Source organism: Myotis myotis, unplaced genomic scaffold (genome assembly GCF_014108235.1).
Source record: "Myotis myotis isolate mMyoMyo1 unplaced genomic scaffold, mMyoMyo1.p scaffold_m19_p_20, whole genome shotgun sequence".
Classification (NCBI taxonomy): domain Eukaryota; kingdom Metazoa; phylum Chordata; class Mammalia; order Chiroptera; family Vespertilionidae; genus Myotis; species Myotis myotis.
This window is the reverse complement of record NW_023416325.1, coordinates 15352841-15378902: the sequence shown is the minus strand read 5'-3', so window position 1 is coordinate 15378902 and position 26062 is coordinate 15352841. Positions and strand designations below refer to the sequence as shown.

The following is a 26062-nucleotide window of genomic DNA, read 5'->3' as shown; positions in this document are numbered from 1 at the left end:
ACGATCATAATTTATTCTTTAAAACAAGTGATCCAAATCCCTACTTGAATATACTATGTTAGAAATTACTCTGGTGAAGGGATTAAGCAAAACAACACAACCTCATAAAAAAAGAATTGTATTAACAGTCTATAAAATAAATCAGTCTTTTCTCCATCGCAGATTGGTTTCACCTCTCTACTGTCAAAAAGTAAGAAAATTTATTTATCTTCAGGATATTGAGGGTGGGCTGGAGCAGGGAGACTGCAAAAGGGTGACAGATAATGAGAATTCTTGACTGAGACATGGTTGTGTCTCAACATTTTTCTTTTACCTTCCTGAGAGATGGAGACCCTGGCTCTTCCTCTGTGTCACTATTCACTCTTTTCATTATAGGACTGCCAGAGTTTTCCAACGCAGAGATGTTTGAGAGAATCTCATCAGCATAAAGCTTTCTGGGTGCTACTTTTCTTGAGATAGACTCCATGCCCTTGCTATCTTTTTTACCAACCTTTGAATTTGAACATGGCAGATCTGACCTGAGGTATTAATATAAATTAAATGAATAAACTATTTACTTCGAGATAAAAAAATTTATACATATATATATATAAAAGCCTAAGCGACCATTACGACCAAATGACTGGAATGACTGGTCAACCAGTCACTATGATGCGCACTTACCACCAGGGGGCAGGCGCTCAATGCAGGAGCTACCCCCTGGTGGTCATTGCACTCCCATAGCCAACCTCCCGCGGCTGGCCAACCTCCCACAGCCCCTCCCTCCAGGTGCCCCCCCCCCCCATAGGCCCCGATTGGCGGGCCAGCCAGCCAACCTCCTGGGGTCCCTCCCCTGGGCCAGCCCCCCGATAGGCCTCGATCACCAGCCAGGCAGAGGGACCCCACCTGTGCACAAATTCGTGCACTGGGCCTCTAGTTTTTATATAACTAATGGAGCAATATGGGATGACAATGATACCACTGGTTTAGGGAATATACTGAAATAATATGGAACTGTTTTCAAAGTTAAGATTTACATATATGATTATTTAGAAATTCTCTCTACAGATTTGAATTTTTCTTAACCTACTGTGCATGACCTGAGGTATTAATAATTTGCTATTGTGAAATGATAACAGGACCAAGTTAAAAAAAGAGTCAAATAAATTACTATATATCTGTACAACGAAATGTATAGTCTTAAAAATCATGCTTCCAAGTCATGATATTGGGACATGTTCACAATATAATATTTTTAGGGTGAAAAACAGGACACAAAATTACATATGCTATATGATCTCAATCTTGTTTAAAAACACAAGTATATGCAAAATAAGTCTGAAAGGAAATATGGTGAGCCAAATGTTAACAGTGGCTATCTCTAGGTAGTGTAATTGTGGGTGATGGTTGTTTTTTCCTTTGTACTTTCGTTTATTTTCCAAATTTCCCATAGTAACTTTATGTTGTTTTTACAGTTGAAGCACCCTCACCAACACCGAAAGAAAATTATTAAGAGACCAAAGGGGAAAAAAAGGAAAGAAAAAAAATGGCTGTCCCTATGAGAAAGAGAGTTTTAGGTAGGAATAGACTTTCCTGTGCACCTTAACACCCTATCACTCCTGAAAAGCAACTATTACAAATGAAAATGAGTTTTGGGTAATAACAAAGATAAATTAGAGAGTCTTGGTAAATTCTGACCAGAAGAGGAAAAGCAAATATCCAGAGCAATAAGTGATATTTCTGTTACAGTGAAGTCTTCCTGATTCTGTCAAAATTTCTGATTGAATGTTTTACTCCTCGATTATTTCCTGAATTATTTCAGAGTAAATGGCAATGGCTTTTTCCCAGCCAATAAAGATGTTAAAACATGACCTTACCTTTTTCGTTTTTGTGACAGACACAATGATTGCGGAGAAGATGCTCTACTTGGCTCATCAGCTAATGTAGCCAAAACAAAGTTAGCTTCCAATAACATATGGTCAATATTTAAAGCCATAGGTCTAAAAAGGCAAAGTCAGAGCAAACATCACAATCATTTTCTGATGGACATTGGGAAAATATGAAAAAATTATATCTAATTCAGGAATAAAAAGAAACAGTAAAAGTAGAAGTCCTTTTAGTCTTCTCACTGATTAACACAGTACTAAGAGCTGAAATCATCAGATCTAATTTTATAAAATAGCTATCCAAACCCAATCTCATTTGAAAGTTCAGTGCTGGAGTATCATAGTTTCGCCCTAACCAGTTTGGCTGGGTTGATAGAGTGTTGGCCTGCGGACTAAAGGGTCCCAGGTTTGATTCTGGTCAAGGCCATGTACCTTGGTTGCAGGCACATCCCCAGTAGGGGGTGTGCAGGAGGCCACTGATCGATGTTTCTCTCTCATCCTCAACATCGATGTTTCTAACTATCCCTCTCCATTCCTCTCTGTAAAAAATCAATAAAATATATTTTAAAAAAATAAAGTATCACAGTTTCACAGAGATTTAAGCCATGTATTATTTTCTAATTAGGCAATTTATTCCTATCAAATTTATAAATGTTTTCACTCTGTTGAAGCATATATCTTTCTCAATCAAGTTACCAATTAAAAAATACTATGTTATGGCATCTTTCAAAACTTAGTTTGATAAGTATTGCTAGCGAGGTTAAGGAATTCCTGAGGTAACAATTAATTTCAAAGTGATTAAAATAGTTTTATTAACATATAACAAAAGAAAAAGAAACAAACTCAGAAAAGTTCCCTAAGGACCTACTTCCCAGGAAAATCAAAATGCATGGTTATAGGAGCATGTGTAGCTTCCGAAAATATCAGCATTCCCTGAAAGAAAAAGAAGAAAAATGAAATATTTCTTAAAAACTATCAGTGAAAATTTTAATTTTGTACAAATTTTTCTTTACCTTCAATTCTTTGCAGCAAAATGTTATTTCAGTGTCAACTCCAATTTGAAAGAACTCAAACTCATGTGGACCCACAAACATCTCACTGTATACAGAACTGTTCAAATCTGTTCAATATCGTAGGAAAATGAATAAAATTAGTTCTAGAGATATTTGTTAAGTTTGAATATAAAAATATAACCTACGTGGTAAGTTAAACATAGCCATAAACTCCGTGACATTCCTTCACTGAGAGAGGGGTTCTATGTCTACTTCCCCTCTCCTAGAATCTGGGTGGGTGGGCTCTCTGACTACTTTGACCAATAGGACATGATGAAGTGATTTGGTGCTGGTTTCTGGGCCCAGACCTTTAGCAACTAGTAGCCTCCCCATCTATCCTCTATCCACTTCCTCTATCCTGCAACACTTGCTCTTGGAACTTAGCCACCATGCTGACTTCATGCTTTCATATATGAAGAAGCCACATAATGTGCAAGGACTCTGGACAACAATCCAGCTGAGTTCCCAGCATCAATTACAAGCCATGTCAATGTCTGTTCAAATCCATTGCCTGTTTTTCACTTGTGTTTTCCAAAAAATTAGCTTCAATAAATATCTTTGATATACACTCTCAGAGAGAGAGGAGTGTATATACACAATATGAGATTACTTTTAATAGCTTCAAGGCATTTCATTACTTTCACACAACCCATCTCCTATTAGATCTGAAATATAGAAACAGGTATTAAAAGTGCTCATCTCTGGATAGTAGGATTTCAGATGACTTTTATATTAGTGCTTTTTAAAAATTATTTTCTTCAATGAACATAAATTATGTAAGTATAAGAACAAAGGATAAATGGTATACATTTTTTTAAAATATATATTCTATTGATTTCTTACAGAGAGGAAGGGAGAGGGATAGAGAGTCAGGAACATCGATGAGAGAGAGCCATCGATCAGCTGCCTCCTGCACACTCCCCACTGGGTATGTGCCCACAACCAAGGTACATGCCCTTGACCGGAATTGAACCCGGGACCCTTGAGTCCGCAGGCCGACTCTCTATCCACTGAGCCAAACCGGTCAGGGCGGTATACATTTTTTTAAAGGGCCAAACAATACCTTACAAATACATTAATCTCAAACAAGAAGGCTCATGTCACTCCAGGGTGTAAGCATAGAGTAAGTTCAATAATAGAATTAAATAATTGGGTTCCTAGTCAAACATAACTAGAACTACTCATTAGAAAGTTGTTCATAAGAGACTGTGTCTCCTGGTTATTAAATGGCCATCTTTATTCAGAGATGGTATTATGGAATATAAACCAGACCCCTTCTCTAGTCAAGTGTATATTTCCCAGATCATGCACTCCTGAGTGCCAAGAAAGAACGTAGAGGAGATTTGAGAGAAGCAATAATAGCACAAATGAGTTTGTGCCCTGTGCTCAGGTCACCAGGTACCACTTACTATGTGACACCAGCAAGTCACTTAGTTTTCTGTGCTTCATATTCTTCAGATGGAAAAGAGGGATCATAATAGTACCTACATCACAGAGTTGTTACAAAGATCAAATGAATTCAGAAATGAAAACCATTTAGAACAGAACCTGGCACAAACCAAACACTACAAAAGTCATCTGACACAACTTAATCCCTGGTTCTACTGGTTTTTCACTTTAAAATAATACAGTTCCTCCCTTTGTATTCTTTCTTTACTGCTATCACCAAAAAAAAGTATCCAAGGTCAAAGAGTCTCAAACAACTTGTGCCAAAAAGACCCCATAAATTTTCCTGATAACAAAACTCCTGGTTTGATAGTGCCTTAGTTTCTCCATTCCATCTAGATAACTCTTGGAAGAGCTGACTTAAGTATTCACATTTTCTGCCCTATACATTTGCTGCCTGGAATATCTTACATTTCCAATTCAAATATACTTTTTCTTATGTAGTCAAAGGTCATCTCAATTGGATTGCTGGCCTCTTAATTTTTCTTCATGCTAAACACAAAGTATAATAAAGGATGAGAAAAACTTTAAAATCTTAACTTTAAAATTTTCTCAGTAACCATTCTCCTAATTTTAAAACAACTGGAATTTCAAAGCTAAGCACTTAAATTACTGATTGTGTAAATATCCTGGATCTCTTAAACATTTTATTTTATTTTATTATTTTGTATCTTTTTATTGATTTCAGAGAGGAAGGAAGAGGGAGAGAGAGAGAGAAACATCCATGATGACAGAGAATCATGAATTGGCTGTCTACTGCAAGTCCCCCACGGGGGATCGAGCCCACAACTCGGGCATGTGCCTTGACCGGAATCGAAACTGGGACCTTTCAGTTCACAGGCCGACGCTCTATCCACTGAGCCAAACCGGCTAGGGCTCTCTTAAACATTTTAATGATCTTCTACATCTTACTGCTTTTTAAACAAAAATAAATATTATGCCACTGATATTTACTGCATGGTTAGTCATCAAGAAAACCACGAAGTGATATTACATTAAAGCACTATGACAGATATAATCCATACCCATTGATTCCTCAGTAGAACTCTTAATGCAAACTTCCAGTGGAGTAACTGCAAGAGTAACTTCCTCTTGACTCGATGTGAAAAGAACAATTGCCTCAGCAAGCACTCTGGGAAATGTAATAAAAAAATATTACATCCTTTGGAAAGTAAACAAACAGCTTTCTAATGGGATTCAAATCTTTTTTTAAAATATATTTTTATTGATTTCAGAGAGGAAGGGAGAGGGAGAGAGAGATAGAAACATCAATGATGAGAGAGAATCATTGATCAGCTGGCTGCCTCCCACATGTCTCCCCCGCCCTAGGGATCGAGCCCACAACCTGGGCATGTGCCCTTGACCAGAATCGAAACTGGGATCCTTCAGTCCGCAGGCCAAAGCTCTATCCACTGAGCCAAACCAGCTAGGGCGGGACTCAAATCTTTAATCTAGAAATAGGTTAGTTGGCCTAGATTTAGAAAAATTTATCCAAAATGTAAATTTTTCTTCCTTCTTTTATATGAGCTGCTATATTTTAGTATATTTTGAAACTGTAACTTCATTTAAAGGCCAAGAGAACAGTAAGATGCATTCTTAGTAAAGCATGTGAAAGCTGTAGGATAAACCAAACACTAGAATAAAATGATTTTAGTTCTTTTTTTTTATATATATATATATTTTATTGATTTTTTACAGAGAGGAAGGGAGAGAGATAGAGAGTCAGAAACATCGATGAGAGAGAAACATCGATCAGCCGCCTCCTGCACATCCCCCACTGGGGGTGTGCCCGCAACCCAGGTACATGCCCTTGACCGGAATCGAACCTGGGACCTTTCAGTCCGCAGGCAGGCGCTCTATCCACTGAGCCAAACCGGTTTGGCCCCCTTTGTTACTTGACCTGATTACTAATTATTACTTTCAAGGTTGTCTTGACATCCCAGTGCTTTTTCATTCTGTGCTCCCTTTTTAAAAACAGATTTATTAAGATATAATTAACCTACTACACAATTCACAGATTTCAAGTTGTTTGACTTGGATTTCCCCAATGATTAATAATTTTGAGCACCTTTTAAGTGCTTATTGGCCATTTTATATCATCTTTGGAAAAATGTCTATTCAAATCCTCCACCTGTTTTTTAGTTAGGTTATTTGCCTTTTTATTATTGCATTATAACTTCTGAGCTACTTTTGAAAGTGAGGTGTTATTTGATAAAAAAACAAACAGATTCTTAGAATTTTTGTAATGTTGGTATTAGTGTTTCTTGATGCCAAAATGTGAGGAACGCCTACCAAATTCATCTGGAAACATTTCCAGTGTTAAGGGGGAAGTTTTGTACAAGATACCAAACAACCTGATATATATTTAAAAAATGACATGAATGTGCAATTAGGGAAGAAAAATACCAATTGCTAATAAGTATATGAAAAGATACTCCAACTCCCTAGTAATGAAATAAGAACAACAAAGAACTCTAACAATACCATTTTCTACCTATTATGTTGGCAAAAATGTAAAAGATCATTCATATCTTTTACTTGGAAGGATTTTCCTACATGTTTGGTGGGAATGTAAATTGATACAAACTTTCCAGGTAGCAATTTGATAATATGTATGCACATTTAAAATTTGTAAGCCTTTGAGCCAGAAATTTGATTTCTAGGACTTGGCAGCCTAGAAGAGGCCCCAATAATGCCACCTCCTCTTTTTCAGGTCCTATATAAATCCCCCACCTTGAGTGTGGGCTGGACAGCTAAGATTCACTCCTAGCAAAGAGAAAATGGCAGAAGTATAAGAGAGCAATTCTGAGATTGGGTTATAAAAAGACCATGGCTTCCATCTTGGGAGACTTCCCCTCCTCCTCTCTGTCTGTCTCTCATCACCATGTAGTGAGGACAATCAGGCAGTCTAAGGAGAGGCTTGCCTGGTGAGGAACTGAGGCCTCCCAGCAACCATGTCAGTGAGGTTGGAAGTAACTCCCTCCACAGCCTTCAGAGAAGACCACTGTCCTGGCTGATGGCTTAACTTCAACCTTGGTGACCTTGAGCCAGATGCACCCAGCTAAGCCGCACTTACTAGTACAAAGTTAACAAATGTCTGTTTTTTTAAGGCTCCAAGATTTGGGGAAATTTTCTCCACAGCAACAGACAACTAACACATTACCCTATGTACTACTAGCAGCATTGTTTGTGATGGCAAAAAGTTGGAAACAACCTTTTTCACCAATACAGCAGTTCCCCTTATCCGAGGTTTCACTTTTCTGGATTACAGTTATCTCCAGTCAACTGTGATCTGAAAATATTAAATGGAAAGTTCCAGAAATAATTATAAGTTTTAAATTGCTTGCCATTCTGAGTAGCGTGATGAAATCTCATGCCATCCGGTGCCGTCCTGCCCAGGATGTGACTCATCCCTTTGTCCAGTGTCTCCACGTTGTATATGCTACCTACCCGTTAATCACTTAGTAGCTATCACAGTTATCATCAGCTAGCCTGTTGAAGTACTGCAGTGCTTATTTTACTTATTAATACCCCAAATCGCAAGAGTAGTGATGCTGACAATTCAGATATACCAAAGAGAAGCCAAAAAGTGCTTCCTTTAAGGGAAAAGATGAAAGTTCTCCTTAATAAGGAAAGAAAAAAAGTCATATGCTGAAGTTGCTAAGATCTATGGTAAGAACAAATCTTATACCTATGAAGTTGTAAAGAAGGAAAAGAAATTCCTGCTAGTCTTGCTGTTGCACCTCGAACTGCAAAAGTTACAGCCACAGTGGGTGTGGTAGTGCTTAGTTAAGATGGAAAAGGCATTGAATCTGTGGGTGGACGACATAGGCAGAAAACATGTTCTGACTGATGATAACATAATGCACCAGAAAGCACTGAGTCTATAGGAAGACCTGAGCAAGTCACCACATTCATATAACATTATTACAGTATATTGTTATAATTGTTCTATTTTATTAGTTATTGTTAATCTCTTACTGTGACTAATTTATAAGTTAAACTATCATAGGTCTGTATTCATAGGAAAAAAACAATATATGTAGGGTTGGTACTATCTGCAGTTTTAGGAATCAACTGTGGGGAGGGGAGACTATCGTATTGTAGGATAATGGATAAGTAAATTACCAATCAGTCATACAATGAAAAATTATATAGTCATTAAAAATAATAAGATAGATTTAGGTGAACTGACATAGAAACTGAAAAAAACAAGTTGCCAAACAAAAATAATAGTGGGACATTTTCTTTGAAAATACTATGTATAATATATTATAAAAAACTATGCATAATAAAGTATGTGATATAAATTTGAGAGGTGGGAAAAAGAGATCAAAATAATTATAGGGAGAATTACAGAGAGATTGGCTATAAATTTAACAAAATAGCTATAAAAAGGAGAGCTAGAATGATATACACCAAATTATTAATAGATATTATCATTGCCAGTGGAATAAAGGGCAGGTAGAGGAGAAAGATTTTCATTTTTTAATCTTTGCAATCTTCTATAAATTTTAGATGTATTTCGAGAACATGTATTTCTTTGGTAATTTAAAAAACAACAAGGATAAAATATATTTTGGCTTACAAAGTAACTAATGTTTAATGTTATGGCTTACCTGAAAAATTGAGTACATTGACTCATTCTCTAGAGGAAAAAAATGGAAATACTTAAGGATAAAATCAGTTCATATAAAAAATGTTGAAATTTTCTTATGCTGTGTGTTTTAAGACTCAGATAGAAGATACCATGTAAATGCAAAATATTAGAGAATATATTTTTCTCCTGATAACATTAGATGAAGAAAGCTACTAATGGAATATTTTTAGAATTTTCTTGGCCACTAAATTATTATTGCTACCGCTAGGCAATTACAGTAATTTTCAACCAGTGTGCCACAAGAATTTTTAAGACATGCAATACATGATTATTTAGTCAGGGGCACTGACCTCTTTTCCCTTAGATGGTCAAATTTTAAAAAATGACAGCAGTTCTCTCCCTCCCTCTCTGAAATCAATAAAAATATATTTTTTTAAAATGACAACAGCCTTTGCCAGTTTTGGCTCAGTGGACAGAGCTTCAGCCTGCGGACTGAAGGGTCCTCGGTTTGATTCGGGCAAGGGCACATGCCCGGGGTTGTGGGCTTGATCCTCGGTAGTGTGTGTGCAGGAGGCAGCCGATCAATGATTTTCTCTCATCATTGATGTTTCTATCTCCCTCTCCCTTTCTCTCTGAAATCAATAAAAATGCATCTTTAAAAAAATTACAACAGCCAACACAACAATAGTTGTCTGGCATGAATGAGTCAAAATTATACCTTTTTTGTTTGTTAAATCAGCAAAACATATATATTTTAAAAATATACTTTATTAAATTTTTACAGAGAGGAAGGAAGAGGGATAGAGAGTTAGAAACATCGATGGGAGCGAAATATCGATCAGCTGCCTCCTGCACACCTCCTACTGGGGATGTGCCCGAAACCAAGGTACATGCCCTTGACCAGAATCAAAACTGGGACCCTTCAGTCCGCAGGCCAATGTTCTATCCACTGAGCCAAACTGATCAGGGCAAAACATATATTTTTTGATGTGATTCAAACCAAAAACTAATACTCTAGTAATTAGTTTATGTGTGCTGTGGGATGAAAAAGGTTGAAAATCACTGATACACTATTATCTTTATCAAGATTTCCTCTTGATCCTATATGGTGATTTCTCCAAGTCCAGTGTTAGTTTTAAAACAAAAAAGTGACTTATTTAAAAGCTCTAGGACATTAATTCTTTACTCTGTAACCATACTATTTTCAGGAAAAGAATCAACAGAGAACTCATTACCTTGGCTGAATCATTAGTGTATTACTACACGTATTCTTTTCAAAAATAACTTGCAAAGGCTGACTTTCTTGAAAACACACATTGTGAGTCTTTTTAATACCTTCAAAAGAATAAACAACCTGTTAACTTTAAGTTCAAAATTAAAATATTAAGAAGTTTTTAAGTTTCACAGCCAAATTAAAATAATATAAAGTTATATTTAATATCTGGCAGGTGCACACAGCATGGAGAACCACTATTCCTTAATGAACGTGTTTATCGCTCCCTAGTGGACACCAGGCAATATGTCAGACCATCTCACCAAGCAGGCAATAAAGAATTCCCACATTCTTTTGAAATACAGATAATTTCTTAAATTGTGTGTAAAATAGTGATTGCCCACTACAGCTCAGCTATCTATTATTCAGTATCTGTCATCCAGGCCTGATATTTCTGAATGGGACCTTTGGAATATAAAACTGAACATCTAGCCTGTGAATTCTTTTCCTCTGAGAAAAATGTGTAGCAGTAATGGCTATGGCCCTAGATGCCAGGAACTGAGGTTTACATTTTACATATATTACCTCTGATCCACACAATATCCCTATAGGGCAGGTACTTAATCTCAGAAGAGGAAACAATAACTCAGTGAGGCTAAATGACTTTTCAAGGCTATGCTTTTTAAAAATATATATTTTTAAATTTATTCCAGAGAGGAATGAAGAGGGAGAGAGAGATAGAAACATCAATAATGAGAATCACTGATTGACTGCCTCCTGCACGCCCCATACCAGGGATCAAGTCTGCAACCCGGGCATGTGCCCTGACCTCCTGATTCATAGGTCGACACTCAGCCAGGCAAGTCTATATACCTTTTGAGCAAATACAGCAGGTCCTATAATAATGTTTTTCATTCAAAGTCATTTCATTATAACTTGATGAGATGCCATAGGAACTTAAATTTTGTTTATACCAACGAGCCTATGGTAAAATTGGTTTCAGTTATATGTTTTTTCACCTGCCAAAGACATTAAGTGGAACCTTAACTGTATAGTTAGAATTTGAATCTAAGTTGAAATATAGAGCCCATGCAATAAAATCCAGTGGGCTATAACTTTCTACAGCATAATAATGTTGCTGTGTGAATCAAAAGGACTTACTAAAGATAACATTTCTCAACTTATTTTTTTACTTAACTAGTAACAGCAACATTTAATAATTTCATAAATATTTACTGAGTACCTACTAACAAAAAAGATTTGGATCAATGTCATAAGTACAAGATTTTAAAAAATGTTTTTAATTGATCAATTTTTAAGAGAGAGAGGGAGAGAGATAGATTTGTTGTTACACTTATTTATGCATTAATTAGTTGATTCTTGTATGTGCCCTGACTAGGGATCGAACCCACAACCTTAACAAAGATTTTTTAAAGCATACAATTTTACCTACTAACTTCAAATAAGATACCAGCATTCATAATGGACATAATTAGAGCTAACACTTACAAATGTGCCAGGCATTCTTTTTATATTTATTGATTTGAGAGAGAGAGAGAGAGAAAGAGAGAGAGAGAGAGAGAGAGAGAGAGAGAGAGAGGCATTGATTTGTTGTCCCACTTATTTATGTATTCATTGGTTGATTCTTGTATGTTCCCTGACTGGGGATTCAACCCACAACCTTGGCACATCAGTACAACACACTAACCAACTGAGCTACCTGGCCAGGGCCCAGGCCTTCTTTTAAACAGTTTAGAACAATAACTTCCTAGAAAACTCATTGAATCTTCACAAAAACCCTAGGAAGCTGGTACTAACACTATCCCCAATTTATATACTGAGAAACTGAGACACAGGGATGTAAAATAATTTGCCCAAGGTCTCGGCAAGGAAGGGGCAGAGCAGGAGTTTTACCCCAGACCTTATGGCAGTGGTTCTCAACCTTCCTAATGCCGCGACCCTTTAATACAGTTCCTCATGTTGTGGTGGTCCCCAATTTCATTGTTACAAATTGAACATAATTAAAGCATAGTGATTACTCACAAAAACAATATATAATTATGTGTTTTCCGATGGTCGCCAAAGACCTTTCACAGGGTCGTTTGACCCCCAAGGGGGTCGCGACCCACAGGTTGAGAACCGCTGCCTTATGGCCTCCGGAGCCCATGCTGTTAATCACCAGGCTATACATACTCAAGCATGTAAAAGTCCTATGAGTACAACATTCGAATATTGACCACACAAAGCCGGCAGGCAGGAAATGTGTTTTATAGCTTGGTGTGGCAGAGAGAATGAGTGAAGGTTTTGCTTCTATTATTGTGGGGCAGGACTTAAATCCAGGCTCTACGACTTACTAGTTCTGTGACCTTGAGCCAGTTACCGTGCTTCTTCCAGCTTAGAGGGAAATATTATTTTGTTTGTTTGTTAATCCTCACCTGAGGATATTTTTCCATTGATTTTTTTAGGGATAGTGGAAGAGAGAGGGAAAGACAGAGAGAAACACATTGATTGATTGCCTCCTGCACAAGCCTTGACCAGGACAGGGGCTGGGGAGGAGCCTGCAACCAAGGTAAGTGCCCTTGACCAGAAGTGAACCCCAGACCCTTTGGTCTGCAGGCCAGTGCTCTATCCACTGAGATAAACTGGCTAGAGTAGGAATTATTCTTTTTTTGTTTTTACCAAGGAACACTGTTGTCAAGGCATTCTTACAGAATATCAAGCAGCCAATTAATTTGAGAACAACCAATTGTTTAAATTAAAAATTGGTTTATGCAGGCAAAGCTTGTGTCACTGACAAGAAATAATACCAATCATCTCACAATACTTCTACAGAGACAAATAAGATAATATTTTTCAAGTACTTCCAACTGCCCTACCATAAAACTACACAAATTCTAAGCAATAATGTAATGGGAACTCTTGACATGCAGTCTGAATATTCTAAAAATAAAAATATTAACAAGAAACACACAATACATTAGTTTTAATAATACCTACCATGTCTGCAGAATAACTGAATGACTACTTTGCACTTGTCAGATCTGGTGAATATTTTGCACACCTCTACATTTCTTTCGAGGGAATTCAGACATCTGAAGATGGGCAGAATTGACTGTAATACAAATATATTATGGAACAGCATATACTCAATATGATTGTTTACTTAGTTTAAAAATAAACAAAAGAAGAGTATGCATATTCATAAATGAATAGATTTGTCCTACCTGCCATTAAAACCAAGTATTAAGTACAGAATAGATGTTCTGTCTGATATACCAAATATTTCCAAAATATAAGAGACAACCAGGGCCACTTATATTTACCTTAATTCCCAATTTGCAATTTAAATTTGATTTTGTGCCATTATTCATATCTACTGAGGTTGACCATTGATAATGTTGGAAAAACACAGGAGAGAAGAGGACACATCCGTATGCTGAGCGACAAGAATTCACAGACCTTAAAGCAAGCTGGGGGAAAAAAAAAAGCTATTAAGGAGAAAAAATGTTCTTTAAATGATTAATTTAAAAAATTCTATTTTGTTTAATATAGCAATTAAATGTGTTCATATAAGGTTAACTGCATTATATGGCTATGAATTATATTATATGAACTGCATTTATACACTGTATATTAAATTTGCATATGCATACACATATGTATACATATCTATATTGAATATATATAGGTATTAAATCTAAAATTTTGCATGTTGAAATTGTAAAATTACAAATGCCTACAGGGCCTTAACTTTAATGTACAAAGTGGCAGAAGGCAATATAAAAGGGAGTAAAAAGAGTTCACAGTAAAATGGCGATCTCTTGCCTTTTCTAAGGGGAGAAACTGTTAGTCTCAACCAACTACTTCCACTTGGGAATACAGGCCCCAAACTGTCAGATCTTCTTGAGTTTTCAAGAGAAATAGGAAATTAAGATTTTTATGTGGACTCTCCCCATTTTTAACTGTTAAAAATAATTTCAATTTCTAAAAAATACAGTGCAATCCCCATAAAACACTTGTACAAGCCATATCTAGCCTCTTGACCACCAGTTTGTGACTTTTGATTTAAATTAATTGTGTTTATCTGCATGATTTAAAATTTTTCTATGCTCAAAATCAATGCTTTTCAATGGGTGTGCTGCAAGAATTTTTAAAACATGTAATACATGACTATTCAGGGGCACTGAACTCTTTTTCCTTAGATTGTCAAATTTAAAACAATGATAACAGCCAACACAATAGCCATCCAGTGTGAATGAATCAAAATTATACCTATTTTTTGTTAGATTAGCAAAAAATGTATTTTTGGTGTGCCGAAAAATTTTAGTAGTTTATGTGTACCATGAGATGAAAATGGTTGAAAATCGCTGTTCTAAATATATTTAGATATGTACAATAAATATGAACAGTGAAAAGGATAATTACAATTTCTGGATTTCCTAGTTAACATACAATCTGTACTGGAATCTTAAACTTCTTTTGTCTTAATAAATTAATGGTCTATGAGTTAACTTTCTTACTTACACCTTTTTCAGATGGGTCTAGCCACAGCTCGTCACTAATTCTTGACAGAGCTTGGATTGCTTTCCCAAAGACTACAGAGAAAAAGAAAGGTGCTGCTTATATTCTTTCTCTCAAACAAAAACAAATCATAGGTCTACTTCAGCATTCATGGGACTTAAATTCATAAAGAACAGTGTTTATGGACTAATACTACAAATTGCTTTAAGAAATACATTGGGGGGCGGTGGGAGCAGGGTGGAGAAGGTCAATGGTGGTGGGGGGGGAGGGAACCTCTGTAATACTTTCAACAATAATTTTTTAAAAAAGAAATACATTATAATACTATTGGCAAAATGCCAAGTTAATATTAAGAGCTCAATAAATTCAAAGAATGAGTATATGAAATAACATGCAACAAAATTCTTCCTTTCTGCATGTTTGCAGTGTTGCATGGAACTACTGTGGCAAGCCAATTTCTTCCCATACTAATGTATTTTAAAACTTGTATCTTCCCCTACCCCACCCTGGGAAAAGTGTAAAAACAAAGAATGGAGAGGATGGTTTGAAGGTTTTTAATAACTTGACTGGTAGCAAAGTCAAAGCAAGTCATGAGATAAATTAGAGGCTCTCAAGATGCATCTCTGATGTTTGAGGGTTGCATGAAAGATGCCAAATCTTCCCACCAAACATACTTAGATGTCCTTTCAGAAAGAGAGGCTATCCCTAGCCAGTTTGGCTCCGTGGATAGAGCCTCGGCCTACAGACTGAAGGGTCCCAGGTTCGATTCCGGTCAAGGGCATATGCCTAGGTTGTGGGCTCCATCCCCAGTGGGGGGCGTGCAGGAGGCAGACAATCAATGGTTCTCATCATTGATGTTTCTAGCTCTCTCTCCCTCTTCCTTCCTCTCTGAAATCAATAAAAATATATTGTAAAAAAAATAGGGCTGAATGAAAACTGGTATGACCTGGCATGACGCTTGCAATGTCCTCATGAGTTATTAATATGTAAAAAAAATGTGGCAAACAGATATGGAATGAAATGCTGCAAAATAAACATAGATGGCCATATCAATTTATGGAAAAGTACACAAAAGGGAAAACAATTCCAGAACATAAAATTAGATTATAAGGCTTAATCATAAGTATGTGAGCTGGGAGTGTGGACCTCAAACTGAGAAAGATTAGATGACTAGGGGGAAAGATAGATGCATTTGCCCCTTTTCCCCACTTCACATTCACTTTTTCCCGGAGCTGCCTAATGCAGATCTTTCATTCAGCCAATCAATATTTATTGTGGCACCTACAATGTTCCAAGCACAACCCCAGGGCAGTCGGGGTATAGGGAGGAACAAGACAGGAATAGTTCCTGCCCTCACAGTGTTTACAGTCCAACATAATTAAACAATCATGTAAATAATTGCTCATTAAGAATTGAGAATTTCCTGTTCAATACTGCTCCACAGAAGTCCTCAACACAGGGAAGCCAGCTGCATTGCAAGATGCCTTTCCATGATCATTTTTCAGGTTACAGTTTGTAGGGAAACCATTGCTTTTCCAAATACAGATTTTCTGGAGTCATTTACATGTTTAAAGTACCATCCTATATAATCAAAGGCTAATATGCAAACTGTCCCCTGGGGAGTTTGACCCACTGGGAGGTCAACGGCTCACTATGACGTGTGCTCACCACCAGGGGGCGGTCCCAGGCCCCAGTGGCCCTGATCACAGGCCAGGCCTAGGGACCCTTCCCGGGCATGAATCTCCAGCATCAGGCCTCCAGTTTATAATTGTCCCTGTACATTCCCATTTATTGAGCTCTTTATATGCATTTCCTTTCATCGCTACAACAAACATGCTATTTGTCATCTTACTGATGACGGGAAACTGAGCCCTAAGGTGATTTTGTCGCTTGTCCCAGGTCATAAATCAAATAAATGGTAGGATTGGGGCTGGGCAGAGGGGGATGAGGGGGGGGGGGGGGGAATGGGAGACATCTGTAGTGCTGTCAACAATAAAATACAATAAAAATGAAATTTAAAAAATAAATAAAAATGGTAGGCTCTAAAATGAAGAACTGGTTTGTTTTTCCCATGACACTCAAATACTTTGTCCAAGCATTACTTTTAGCCTCAACTCTGCCCCACAGTTCATCCCGATTTTGAGGCCCACACTCCCCATCTCTGCCCCGATGGTGCCGCTTCATTTCGTAGACACCTATGAAAATAAATATTAAGCAGAAATCAAAGCACATGGGCCTTCATCTTCGCCTCGGAAACTAACAGGGCCATGGGGGCCGGGGGCTGGTTGTGGCCAGACTTTGTGTCCTCAGCCCTTAGGCATAAGAGCAAAGGGTTAAGAATAAGATGATGGCGGAACGCTCCCCGGAACCCTCAGGCTTTCCCTCTTTATCTGTAGGAAGGGAAGAAAGGCCGCTCCACCTTTCACCTGGCTGCCGCTCATCCCGCACTTCAGCATGGCTGTGGGCCCTAACAAGCTGAGTCGCAAAGCGCCACCACTCGACGCCCCAGGTTCCCGGATGTTGCCCGCGCCTTCAGAAGCTTCGAGATCTCCTCCCTCCCTTCCACTTCCCCTCCATCCCCGGAAGTAGCTTCGCGTTACGGCGGGAAAGAGCCTAGGCGGGCCACCGTACCGCGGTCTCCTGTGGACCTCTGTTTTCATTGGTTGTGAGCGAAGTGGGCGGGCCTCCGAGGAGTCTGAGGAAGAGGGCGGCGGCGGTTGTGGTGACTGAGCGGAGCCCAGTGACAGGATGGTGAGGATGGCAACTGCGGCGACCGAGGCTTGGCTCGCGGCCGGGGTGCTGCGTCGTAGGGAGCGGCTGGGAGTCTCTGGGCGAGGGGCGAGACAATCCCGGAGGCCTGTGTGGGCGCGGTTCGGGCCGGGCCTGGGAAGGCCCGGGGGGGAGGGCCAGGGAGGTAAGGGAGCGGCCACTGCTGGGTGAAGCCGGCTCCGGCCTTGTACCCCCGCCCCAGGGGCCGGAGGACGTCCGAGGGGGAAGGAGGCCCCTCTCATCTGCGAGTCCTGTCGCGAGACCCACACGCCCGAGCGGGGAAAGGCCTTTGGGCCTGTGCTTCGGCCGTTCCCGAGAAATGGGGGCACGGTCCCCCTCCGTCTCCAGACGTTCCCCTATTTCTTCCCCGCTGGTTGGGGTGTACAAGTTATCCGCCCCCCCCCCCCCAACCCGATCTCCCCAGTTGGCGAAAGCTGGCTTCTCAGAAGCAAAACGGGAAGTAGCGAGCAGAATCCCTTACCCGGCTTGGTTTGCCATGTGGGGAAAGGGGATGCAAACGATCCCTTTCGCCCTGAAACAGCGTGCAGCTGCCATTGCGCCGTGGTAGGTTACGCGCTCCCTTCCAATTGCCGAAACGCCTTGTGTATTTAGGATGCTGCGACCTTTTAGAGAGTAGGATTCCTTAATGATCTGGGAACTCCTTGACATTTTTTGGAGAATGTGGAGGTCTTTCTGGGTAAAGGGCTAGTGTTTGGTGCTACGTGGGTAGTTCGGGGAGCTTTGCTTTAGTCTTTCGTCAGGTCGCCCCAACCTGCCACCAGGCCGGCCCGTCACCCTCTCACCCCGGCCGGTTGCTGCCCCTGAGACCGTCCTGCTGCTGGTGGGGCTCATGGCTGTGATCCGTTTCCTAAGGTGCTCTTGACGCCCTAAAACTGGAACTACCGGGGCAGAACAGTTTCAGAAGAGCGCTGATGACCTTGGTGTTGGTGTTGATGAGATTTAACTGTAGAGGAACTTTCCTTTCTGATGGGTATCCATTGCATTTTTAAGATTTATCACGATTCTGTGGCAAACATAGCTTTTGAGGTGGCGTATGGACATGACCAAGATTTATGGTATATGCTTCCTTATAAATGTGAAAAGCTTTCATCTTTTGATTTTTGCTTCTAAACCAGACTCCAGCTTAGAGCACATTTTACAGTGATTTTGAGACATTGATCCTTGGGAGAAGATGAAATTGCTTGACATGTATCAGTTTTTGTTGAGAGGTTAACACTTTTTTTTAGGGTAGTTGCACCAGCACATCATTTTTCATGTCAAATAGAAAGAACTGGGCGGAATTTAGCATTAGCCCATCTTTTATTTGGCAAAAGGGGACTAGAAACATTCAACACGCGGTAGTATCCAAGAGTCCACAGGCAGCAAATTCATTTTTATGTGGAGAGGAATGTGTTTGTTTTTATCATCGTTAGTTGGTGACTTCATCACTCGATAATGTATTTGTAGTGCTACTTTAGATCAGCTATACAAAATAATGACCCAAACTGCAGCATAATTTTACAACTAGAATTTTAACATAGTTAAGATCAATATACTTGAGGAATAGTGAGGCCATAAGAATGTAGAAAAGGTTAGCTTTCGTTAAAGCTACGACTGATTAATTTTCCAAATTGTCTTGTAAAATGCTAAGTAAACAGGAAATGAAAGGGTATGAGAGTCATGTGGAGAATAAGATTAGGAAAAAAATGGACAAGGCAAAAAATTTTAGAAGTATGTATGCATGCGCGTATGTGTCACGTTTAAAATATAGCAAATGGTTCTTTTGGTATTTTGAGCAAAGCTGATTTTTAACATTTTCTTTCATAACACTCAGAAATCATTAACAATTGTTTGCATATTCATTTGATATGAGTTTTTTTGGGTTTGTTTCTTTTTGTTGCTTTCTTTTAACATTGGTCATGTTTCACCCTTTTTTTTCATTCCCCCTGTCTGCAATCAACTTCTTCATTCCACTAAGGCTGGGCACAGAGTAAGTTTCTTCTCTTAGCTCCTCCTAATAATGGTGGTTGGGTGTCTGATTACTGGGATTTTCACCCTCTTATAGACTATCAAATAGGATATAGCCAAATTCCTATGCTTTGATTGGGTTGGTTCTTTATTTGAATTTAACAAGACTGCCATTTCCAGGACCTATTGCTGTCTTAAAAGACTATAATCTATGTCTAACCTGAACTGTCAAAGTGTGGGATTTGGGCAAGGACATTCCTCAAAGTCTGATATTTGTTATGTGACACTATTTCCCTTATAATTTTGTCACTTGCAGGAAACCAGAGTCCTAGTTAGGACCCTTACTAATTTTAAATAATTTCTGTGTGGTCATTCATACAGTTATAACTTTAGAATGCTGATATCTGGGCACAGGGGCATAATCCACAGTACATTATAGAATTTAGGTTATCAATCATTATAAAGTATCATTTCTTACTAATGTTCTTTTTAGTTCATTCAGATGGAACAACTCATTCACTATTAGTCCCAAACATTTTTTTAAAATATATGTATATATTTTAAAAATATGTATTGTTATTGGTCTCAGAGAGGAAGGGAGAGGGAGAAAGAGATAGTAACATCAGTGATGGGAGGGAATCATTGATTGGCTGTCTCTCGCTCGCCCCCAACTGGGGATCGAGCCCACAACCCGAGCAAGTGCCCTTGACTGGGACTGGAATCAAACCCCGGACCCTTCAGTCACCAGGCCGTTGCTCTATCCACTGAGCCAAACCAGCTAGGGCAGTCCCAAACATTTCAACCTGTTACAGACATATACCCTTTTATGGTTTGAGATTATTCTTTTTTTTTTTTTTTTTAATAAGGATATCTTTACCTTTTTTTCAAATGCCAGCTTCCCACATTAACTATGCACCTCAATACATATCTGAAGGGATCTCCCTCTAAAGATGAAGATTGTTGTTATATCTCTAGGTACTTTTGTATTCTTTACCAATGAAGGTCAAAACTTCATGGTGGTTTTAGTTTCACAGATGTTTTACCCATCTGGATTGAAACAATATAAGTCCTTGAGCAAATACCAGCTGAATCTAGTCTTTATAAAGAAACTTATTTAACAACTTCTTTTAAAATGCTCTAATTTTACTGCAGTTACTCTACATCCTGAATAGTTCCTTTCCTTTGTAATCATTTTGATATTTGTTGCAACATGAATCAAGCTTGTTTTAATAATTTTAATTTTGCACATTTTGTTTTTGATTAATTTCAGTTTACAAAGTCAGTGGTGACAAAACTTTTGTTTTATCTTATTTTAGATATTTAATGTTTTCTTTGATAATAAGAAATCATACCTTTTTAAAAAGCAGTTAAAGGGCATGTACATTTATGGATGGGACGTCTGTGTGGGAAAACATGCTGTCATAGAGTGAAGGTGCTTATACTAATCAACATGAAATTGTTGTCCTTTGGAGGGCAGATATTTTTAAACTAGAGGCACCGGTGGGGTTCCTGGGCCTGGCCTGCGGGGATTGGGCGAAACCGGCTCTCTGACATCCCCCAGGGGTCCCCATTGTAAGAGGGCGCAGGCCACGCCAAGAGACCCCACCAGTGCATGATCAGGGCCTGGGGAGGGACCACGGGAGGGCTCCAGGGCATGTCAGGTCTGCTTGCCCAGTTGGAGCGGCTGTCTCCTGGTGGTCAGTGCACGTCATAGCGACTGGTTGAATGGCAGAATGAACGTTGGACACTGAGCATATTAGGCCTTTATTATATAGGATAGGATGACCTTTTTTAATATATTCTTCTGTTAAGTGACTTAGTTAAATAATATTTACATGTAAACTCATTAATATATTACAGGATTGAGATTTTTATTTTTTATATTAAAGTTTGCAACTCTAAACCACTTCCTACTAAATTCATCACTTATTTAACTGACTCCTTTTTTTAATGCTCTAATGCACATGAAAGATTGTGAAAATGTTATTTTAAGTTTGGAAACTAAACTAAGGACACGTAGGCAATTTAATCTAGACAATTACTATATGACAGGATTTCTAATGAAAGAGAAGATAAAGATTATTATTATCTCTAGGTACTTTTGTATTGAAAAATACACATTTGTCCTATTGAAACTTTGTGAAACATAGGCTGTTTTTATTCCTCTGTAATGTGTAGCTAATAGTTTTAAGTAGCAAATATTGTAAATTTTGGCTATTATTCCTCCAAATAGTTGTCAGGCTAGTAAACATAATTATAGAATTAATTTTTTTATCATTACTTTTTTTTTTTTTAATCCTCACCCTGGGATATGTTTGGAGAAAGTAAAGGAGAGAGGGAGGAAAGGAGGAAAAAACATCAATGTGAGAGAGAAACATCCATGTGAGAGAGACATTGATCGGTTGCCTCCAACCTGGGATCAAACTGGCAACCTAGGTATGTGTCCTGACTGGGAATCAAACCTACAACCTTCTCGTGTACTGAATGGCACTCCAACTAAATGAGCCACCTGGCCAGGGCTCTACCATTTCATTTTTTTTTTTTTTTTTAATACATTTTATTGATTTTTTACAGAGAGGAAGGGAGAGAGATAGAGAGTCAGAAACATCGATGAGAGAGAAACATCGATCAGCTGCCTCCTGCACATCTCCTACTGGGGATATGCCCGCAACCCAGGTACATGCCCCTGACCGGAATCGAACCCGGGACCTTTCAGTCCGCAGGCCGACGCTCTATCCACTGAGCCAAACCGGTTTTGGCTCTACCATTTCATTTTTAACAGTTCTCTTTATTAATGTTCCTGGAATCAATCCATGAGATTTTAAGAACAGAGTACATTATCATGTGTGATATGTGTGTTTGTTTAAATGGTTATGATAAGGAAATGTATGAATAACTTCTGCTCCTTTGTGTTCTGGAATCTCTGATTAGTTTAATTTAAAAGGGGGTTATTGGAAGAGAGTATCTTGTTTTGACATAATGTTTAACATTACACCTTGTCTCACCTTGACACTTTAAAGTTGGTGTTGGTATTAGGAGACCTGCACATCCCACACCGGTGCAACAGTTTGCCAGCTAAGTTCAAAAAGCTGCTGGTACCAGGAAAGATTCAGCACATTCTCTGCACTGGAAACCTTTGCACCAAAGAGAGTTATGACTATCTCAAGACTCTGGCCGGTGATGTTCATATTGTGAGAGGAGACTTCGATGAGGTGATGTATTTCCCTTTCTTTCACAATATTTCCTTTTCTTGATTTTCACATATAAAGCTTTATCCTTTAGACTAGTTTCTCAACTATTAAGGTCTCTTTTCCCCCAAAATATAAAATTACTACACATACCCCTCCTTCCTGTTGGAAAATCACTGAATTTTAGATTGCTCAATAAACATATTGAGTACTTGTTCTAACTAAATTGATACGGAGTAAAAGTAGTTTTGTCACTATTTTTTGGAGTATTATCATTTAGTTTATAAAGTTTTTGTTATGAACTTCTTACCACCACGATCACCTCTACTACCGTGTTCCAAGGACCATATCACTTTCCTATATTCCAACTTCCTCATTCTACCCTCCCTCCGTCCACAGTTTGTTCTCCAAGTAGCAGAGTGATCCTTTCTAAGTGAAGATCACATCACTGATCTGTTGAAGAGCCTACCATGGCTCTCTGTCACCAGGTTAACTATAAAGTACTGGCAGGAGGAAGTTTTGAGGAAGTCATAGAATTGTTTTATATCTTGATTGTGGTGGTGCTTACATGACTATATGCATTTGTCAAAACACCTTGAATTATATACTAAGAAGGATAATTTTACTCTATGTAGATTATACCTCAGTACACCTGACTTTAAAAAAGAAAAAAAAAAAAGTTAGAAATTCTGGGGTTCCAACTTTGCCCATTAATTAACAATGAGATTTTAGGCACATTATATCCTCTTTCTGGTCTTAGTTTCCTTCTGTGTAAATAGATTGGAATAGATGATTTTTAAAACCCCTGCCAGTACTAACATTGTATGATTTTAAATTAAAAATCTGAGTCTGAAAATTTTTTTATTTCTGGGAATATAAACTGTTTCAAAAATTATTTAACTTTATTGTTGCTTTTTAATGGGACTCTTTATATCAAACTGAATGACCATAGTGTTGTTGTTTTTTAGTGGATTTTTGAAAGTTTGGGTAAACTAGAGCTTGCACAGAGGTGAAAGACAGGAATGAGAAGGAAAGAGGCAAACTTCTTGTCAATAATTAGAATATAGGTCTGCTTTGTTAAAAACATTAGTGGTTCTGTTTGTGTTATACTAAAAATAGTTTTAGCCCTAGCCGGTTTGGCTCAGTAGAGCATTGACCATGGACCAAAGGGTCCCGGGTTTGATTCAGGTCAAGGGCTTGTACCTTGGTTGCAGGCTCCTCCCTAGCTCCAGCCCTGGTCAGGGGGCGTGCAGGAGGCAACCAATCGATGTATTTCTCTCACATCGATGTTTCTGTCTTTCCCTTTCTCTTCCACTCTCTCTAAAAGATCAATGAGAAAATATCCTCGGGTGAGGATTAACAAAAAATAACAGTTTCAGTAGCAAGAATTCAAAATTTTTGCTACAAATTTGCTCAAGTCACAATCCCTGAAGCCATGCTACCAAACCCTGGTAGCTCAACCACTTATTAATGTGTGACTTTGGCCGAAACCGGTTTGGCTCAGTGGATAGAGCATCGGCCTGTGGACTGAAGGGTCCCGGGTTCGATTCCGGTCAAGGGCATGTACCTGGGTTGCAGGCACATCCCCTGTGGGAGATGTGCAGGAGGCAGCTGATCGATGTTTCTCTCTCATCGATGTTTCTAACTCTCTATCTCTCTCCCTTCCTCTCTGTAAAAAATCAATAAAATATATTTTAAAAAAAAAATATGTGTGACTTTGGGCAGGTTATTTTAACCTCTCCATGCCTCCGTTTTTTTCATCCATAAAATGGGGGTCAGAATAGAATCTACCTCTTAGGATTATTTTTCCTTAAATATATTTTTATTGATTTCAGAGAGGAAGGGAGGAGGAGAGAGAGATAGCTAGCTTCTTGCATGCCCCACACTGGGGATGTAGCCCTCAACCTGGGCCTATGCCCCCACCAGGAATGGAACCGTGATCTCCTGGTTCATAGGTCGATGCTCAACCACTGAGCCATGACCACCAGGTTTAGGATTGTTTGTAAGCATTAGGTAGGTTGATATTTATAAAGTCCTTAGAATAGTGCCTGTTTCATACTAAGTACTATGTATTTTAAATTATTTTAAGTCATCATCTATATAACTTAAAGCCTGGGGTACAGGCCATATGCCTAGGATTCTTAGGGAGAGGAAACCCAGAAATTTGATGGGATAATCATTTTCTACAGCATGCCCAAAAGAATCTATATTCTATAAAAATAAACACAAGGTATTGCATGAGACATTTCAGTTATGTGCATAGTTGCAGCCTTAGAGACTAAGAAGAAATCATATTTAATAGTGTTGGTTGTGGAGCAAAACATCCATATGAGACTGAATATTTAAAAGCAGGTTGTTTTTTAAACATGAGTATGTTTATTTCTTATTTTAGAATCTGAATTATCCAGAACAGAAAGTTGTGACTGTTGGGCAGTTCAAAATTGGTTTGATCCATGGACATCAAGTTATTCCATGGGGAGATATGGCCAGCTTAGCCCTGTTGCAGAGGCAGTTTGATGTGGACATTCTTATCTCAGGACACACACACAAATTTGAAGCATTTGAGCATGAAAATAAATTCTACATTAACCCAGGTTCCGCCACTGGAGCATATAATGCCTTGGAAACGTGAGTAATATGTAATTTGGGAATTTGGGGGTTTTATAAACTTAATAATTGCATGTGTGACATTTCATAAAAGAGAAATGCAACCATTTAAATATAGCCTTTCTGGCCATCTTCTTTTGGTGGTTATTCTTTTTAATATGTAACAACCAGACTTCTCCTTGAATCCAAATTGTCATATTAAATTTATAGTGCTGTGGTTTTTTAGTACAAAACACTGACATTACTTATATCTCCTTCCAGAAACATTATTCCTTCATTTGTGTTGATGGATATCCAGGCTTCTACAGTTGTCACTTATGTGTATCAGCTAATCGGAGATGATGTGAAAGTAGAACGAATCGAATACAAAAAATCATAAAGCCAGGCCTGTCTTGATTTTTTCTGTTGTTGTTGTTTCTTATTAATTCCCCTGTTCAAATCAAGTAATGAAACAATTAAGAGCCACAAAATTGTATCACTTTTATAATATTTTGCAGTAAAATGTATCGTCTTCTGTTAATACAACGTCTAAGCTTCTTGTAAACTATAAGAATTTATTTAGTTTAAGTATATGATTTCTATGAAAAAATGTCCCCACACAGTAAATGGTTACATGTTAAGAAAAACTTATCATTGTAAATACCTTCAGAGTTGATATTTAGAACTTTATTATAAAAGTAGTGCATGAGGGAAAAGAATCTGGACTTTCTTGTATACATTTTTCTCTTCTCCAGTAATAAAGTTACCTTTCATTTATACTTTCTTGATAATCTGTTTTAATTTTTAAAAACCATAAAAATGAGAGACCAAATGAAACTGTGGACAAGCATTAA

The 26062-nt window shown here is 38.3% G+C and overlaps 2 protein-coding genes across 5 annotated transcripts; one reads left to right on the top strand and one right to left on the bottom strand.

The window, feature by feature from the left end:
• Nucleotides 1–30: 30 nt before the first annotated feature.
• RAD9B (RAD9 checkpoint clamp component B) lies at nt 31–17261 on the bottom strand. Its single transcript, XM_036353475.1, has 10 exons — nt 17117–17261; nt 14701–14771; nt 13500–13646; nt 13174–13288; nt 10199–10298; nt 5389–5495; nt 2879–2985; nt 2734–2798; nt 1857–1979; nt 31–518 (listed from the first exon to the last, which is right to left on the bottom strand). The coding sequence occupies exons 1-10, from the start codon at nt 17151–17153 to the stop codon at nt 296–298; spliced, it is 1095 nt and encodes a 364-aa protein (XP_036209368.1). The 5' UTR covers nt 17154–17261; the 3' UTR covers nt 31–295.
• A 35-nt stretch (nt 17262–17296) lies between these two features.
• Nucleotides 17297–25987, top strand: VPS29 (VPS29 retromer complex component). Of its 4 annotated transcripts, none has more exons than XM_036353469.1 (5): nt 17307–17448; nt 19445–19456; nt 22455–22646; nt 25015–25250; nt 25491–25987. In XM_036353469.1, the coding sequence occupies exons 1-5, from the start codon at nt 17446–17448 to the stop codon at nt 25606–25608; spliced, it is 561 nt and encodes a 186-aa protein (XP_036209362.1). In that variant the 5' UTR covers nt 17307–17445; the 3' UTR covers nt 25609–25987. The 4 variants fall into 4 exon arrangements, with proteins under 4 accessions (XP_036209364.1, XP_036209362.1, XP_036209361.1 ...); XM_036353468.1 differs by lacking the exon at nt 17307–17448 and adding an exon at nt 17913–18542 and having other exon boundaries at nt 22471–22646; XM_036353470.1 differs by lacking the exon at nt 17307–17448 and adding an exon at nt 17914–18542.
• The last annotated feature ends 75 nt before the right edge of the window (nt 25988–26062 follow it).

What these genes read in the sequence shown, in the direction of transcription:
- RAD9B (XM_036353475.1), bottom strand. Translation starts at nt 17,153, where the DNA reads ATGCTGAAGTGCGGGATGAGCGGCAGCCAGGTGAAAG. An exon ending in TCAGTTATTCTGCAGACATG is followed by an intron (nt 10,299 to 13,173) that starts GTAGGTATTATT and finishes ATTCTTTTGAAG; the next exon opens with GTATTAAAAAGACTCACAAT. An exon ending in CTGTCACAAAAACGAAAAAG is followed by an intron (nt 519 to 1,856) that starts GTAAGGTCATGT and finishes TTAATACCTCAG; the next exon opens with GTCAGATCTGCCATGTTCAA.
- VPS29 (XM_036353468.1), top strand. Translation starts at nt 18,521, where the DNA reads ATGGACATGACCAAGATTTATG. An exon ending in TGAGAGGAGACTTCGATGAG is followed by an intron (nt 22,647 to 25,014) that starts GTGATGTATTTC and finishes TTCTTATTTTAG; the next exon opens with AATCTGAATTATCCAGAACA. An exon ending in GCATATAATGCCTTGGAAAC is followed by an intron (nt 25,251 to 25,490) that starts GTGAGTAATATG and finishes ATCTCCTTCCAG; the next exon opens with AAACATTATTCCTTCATTTG.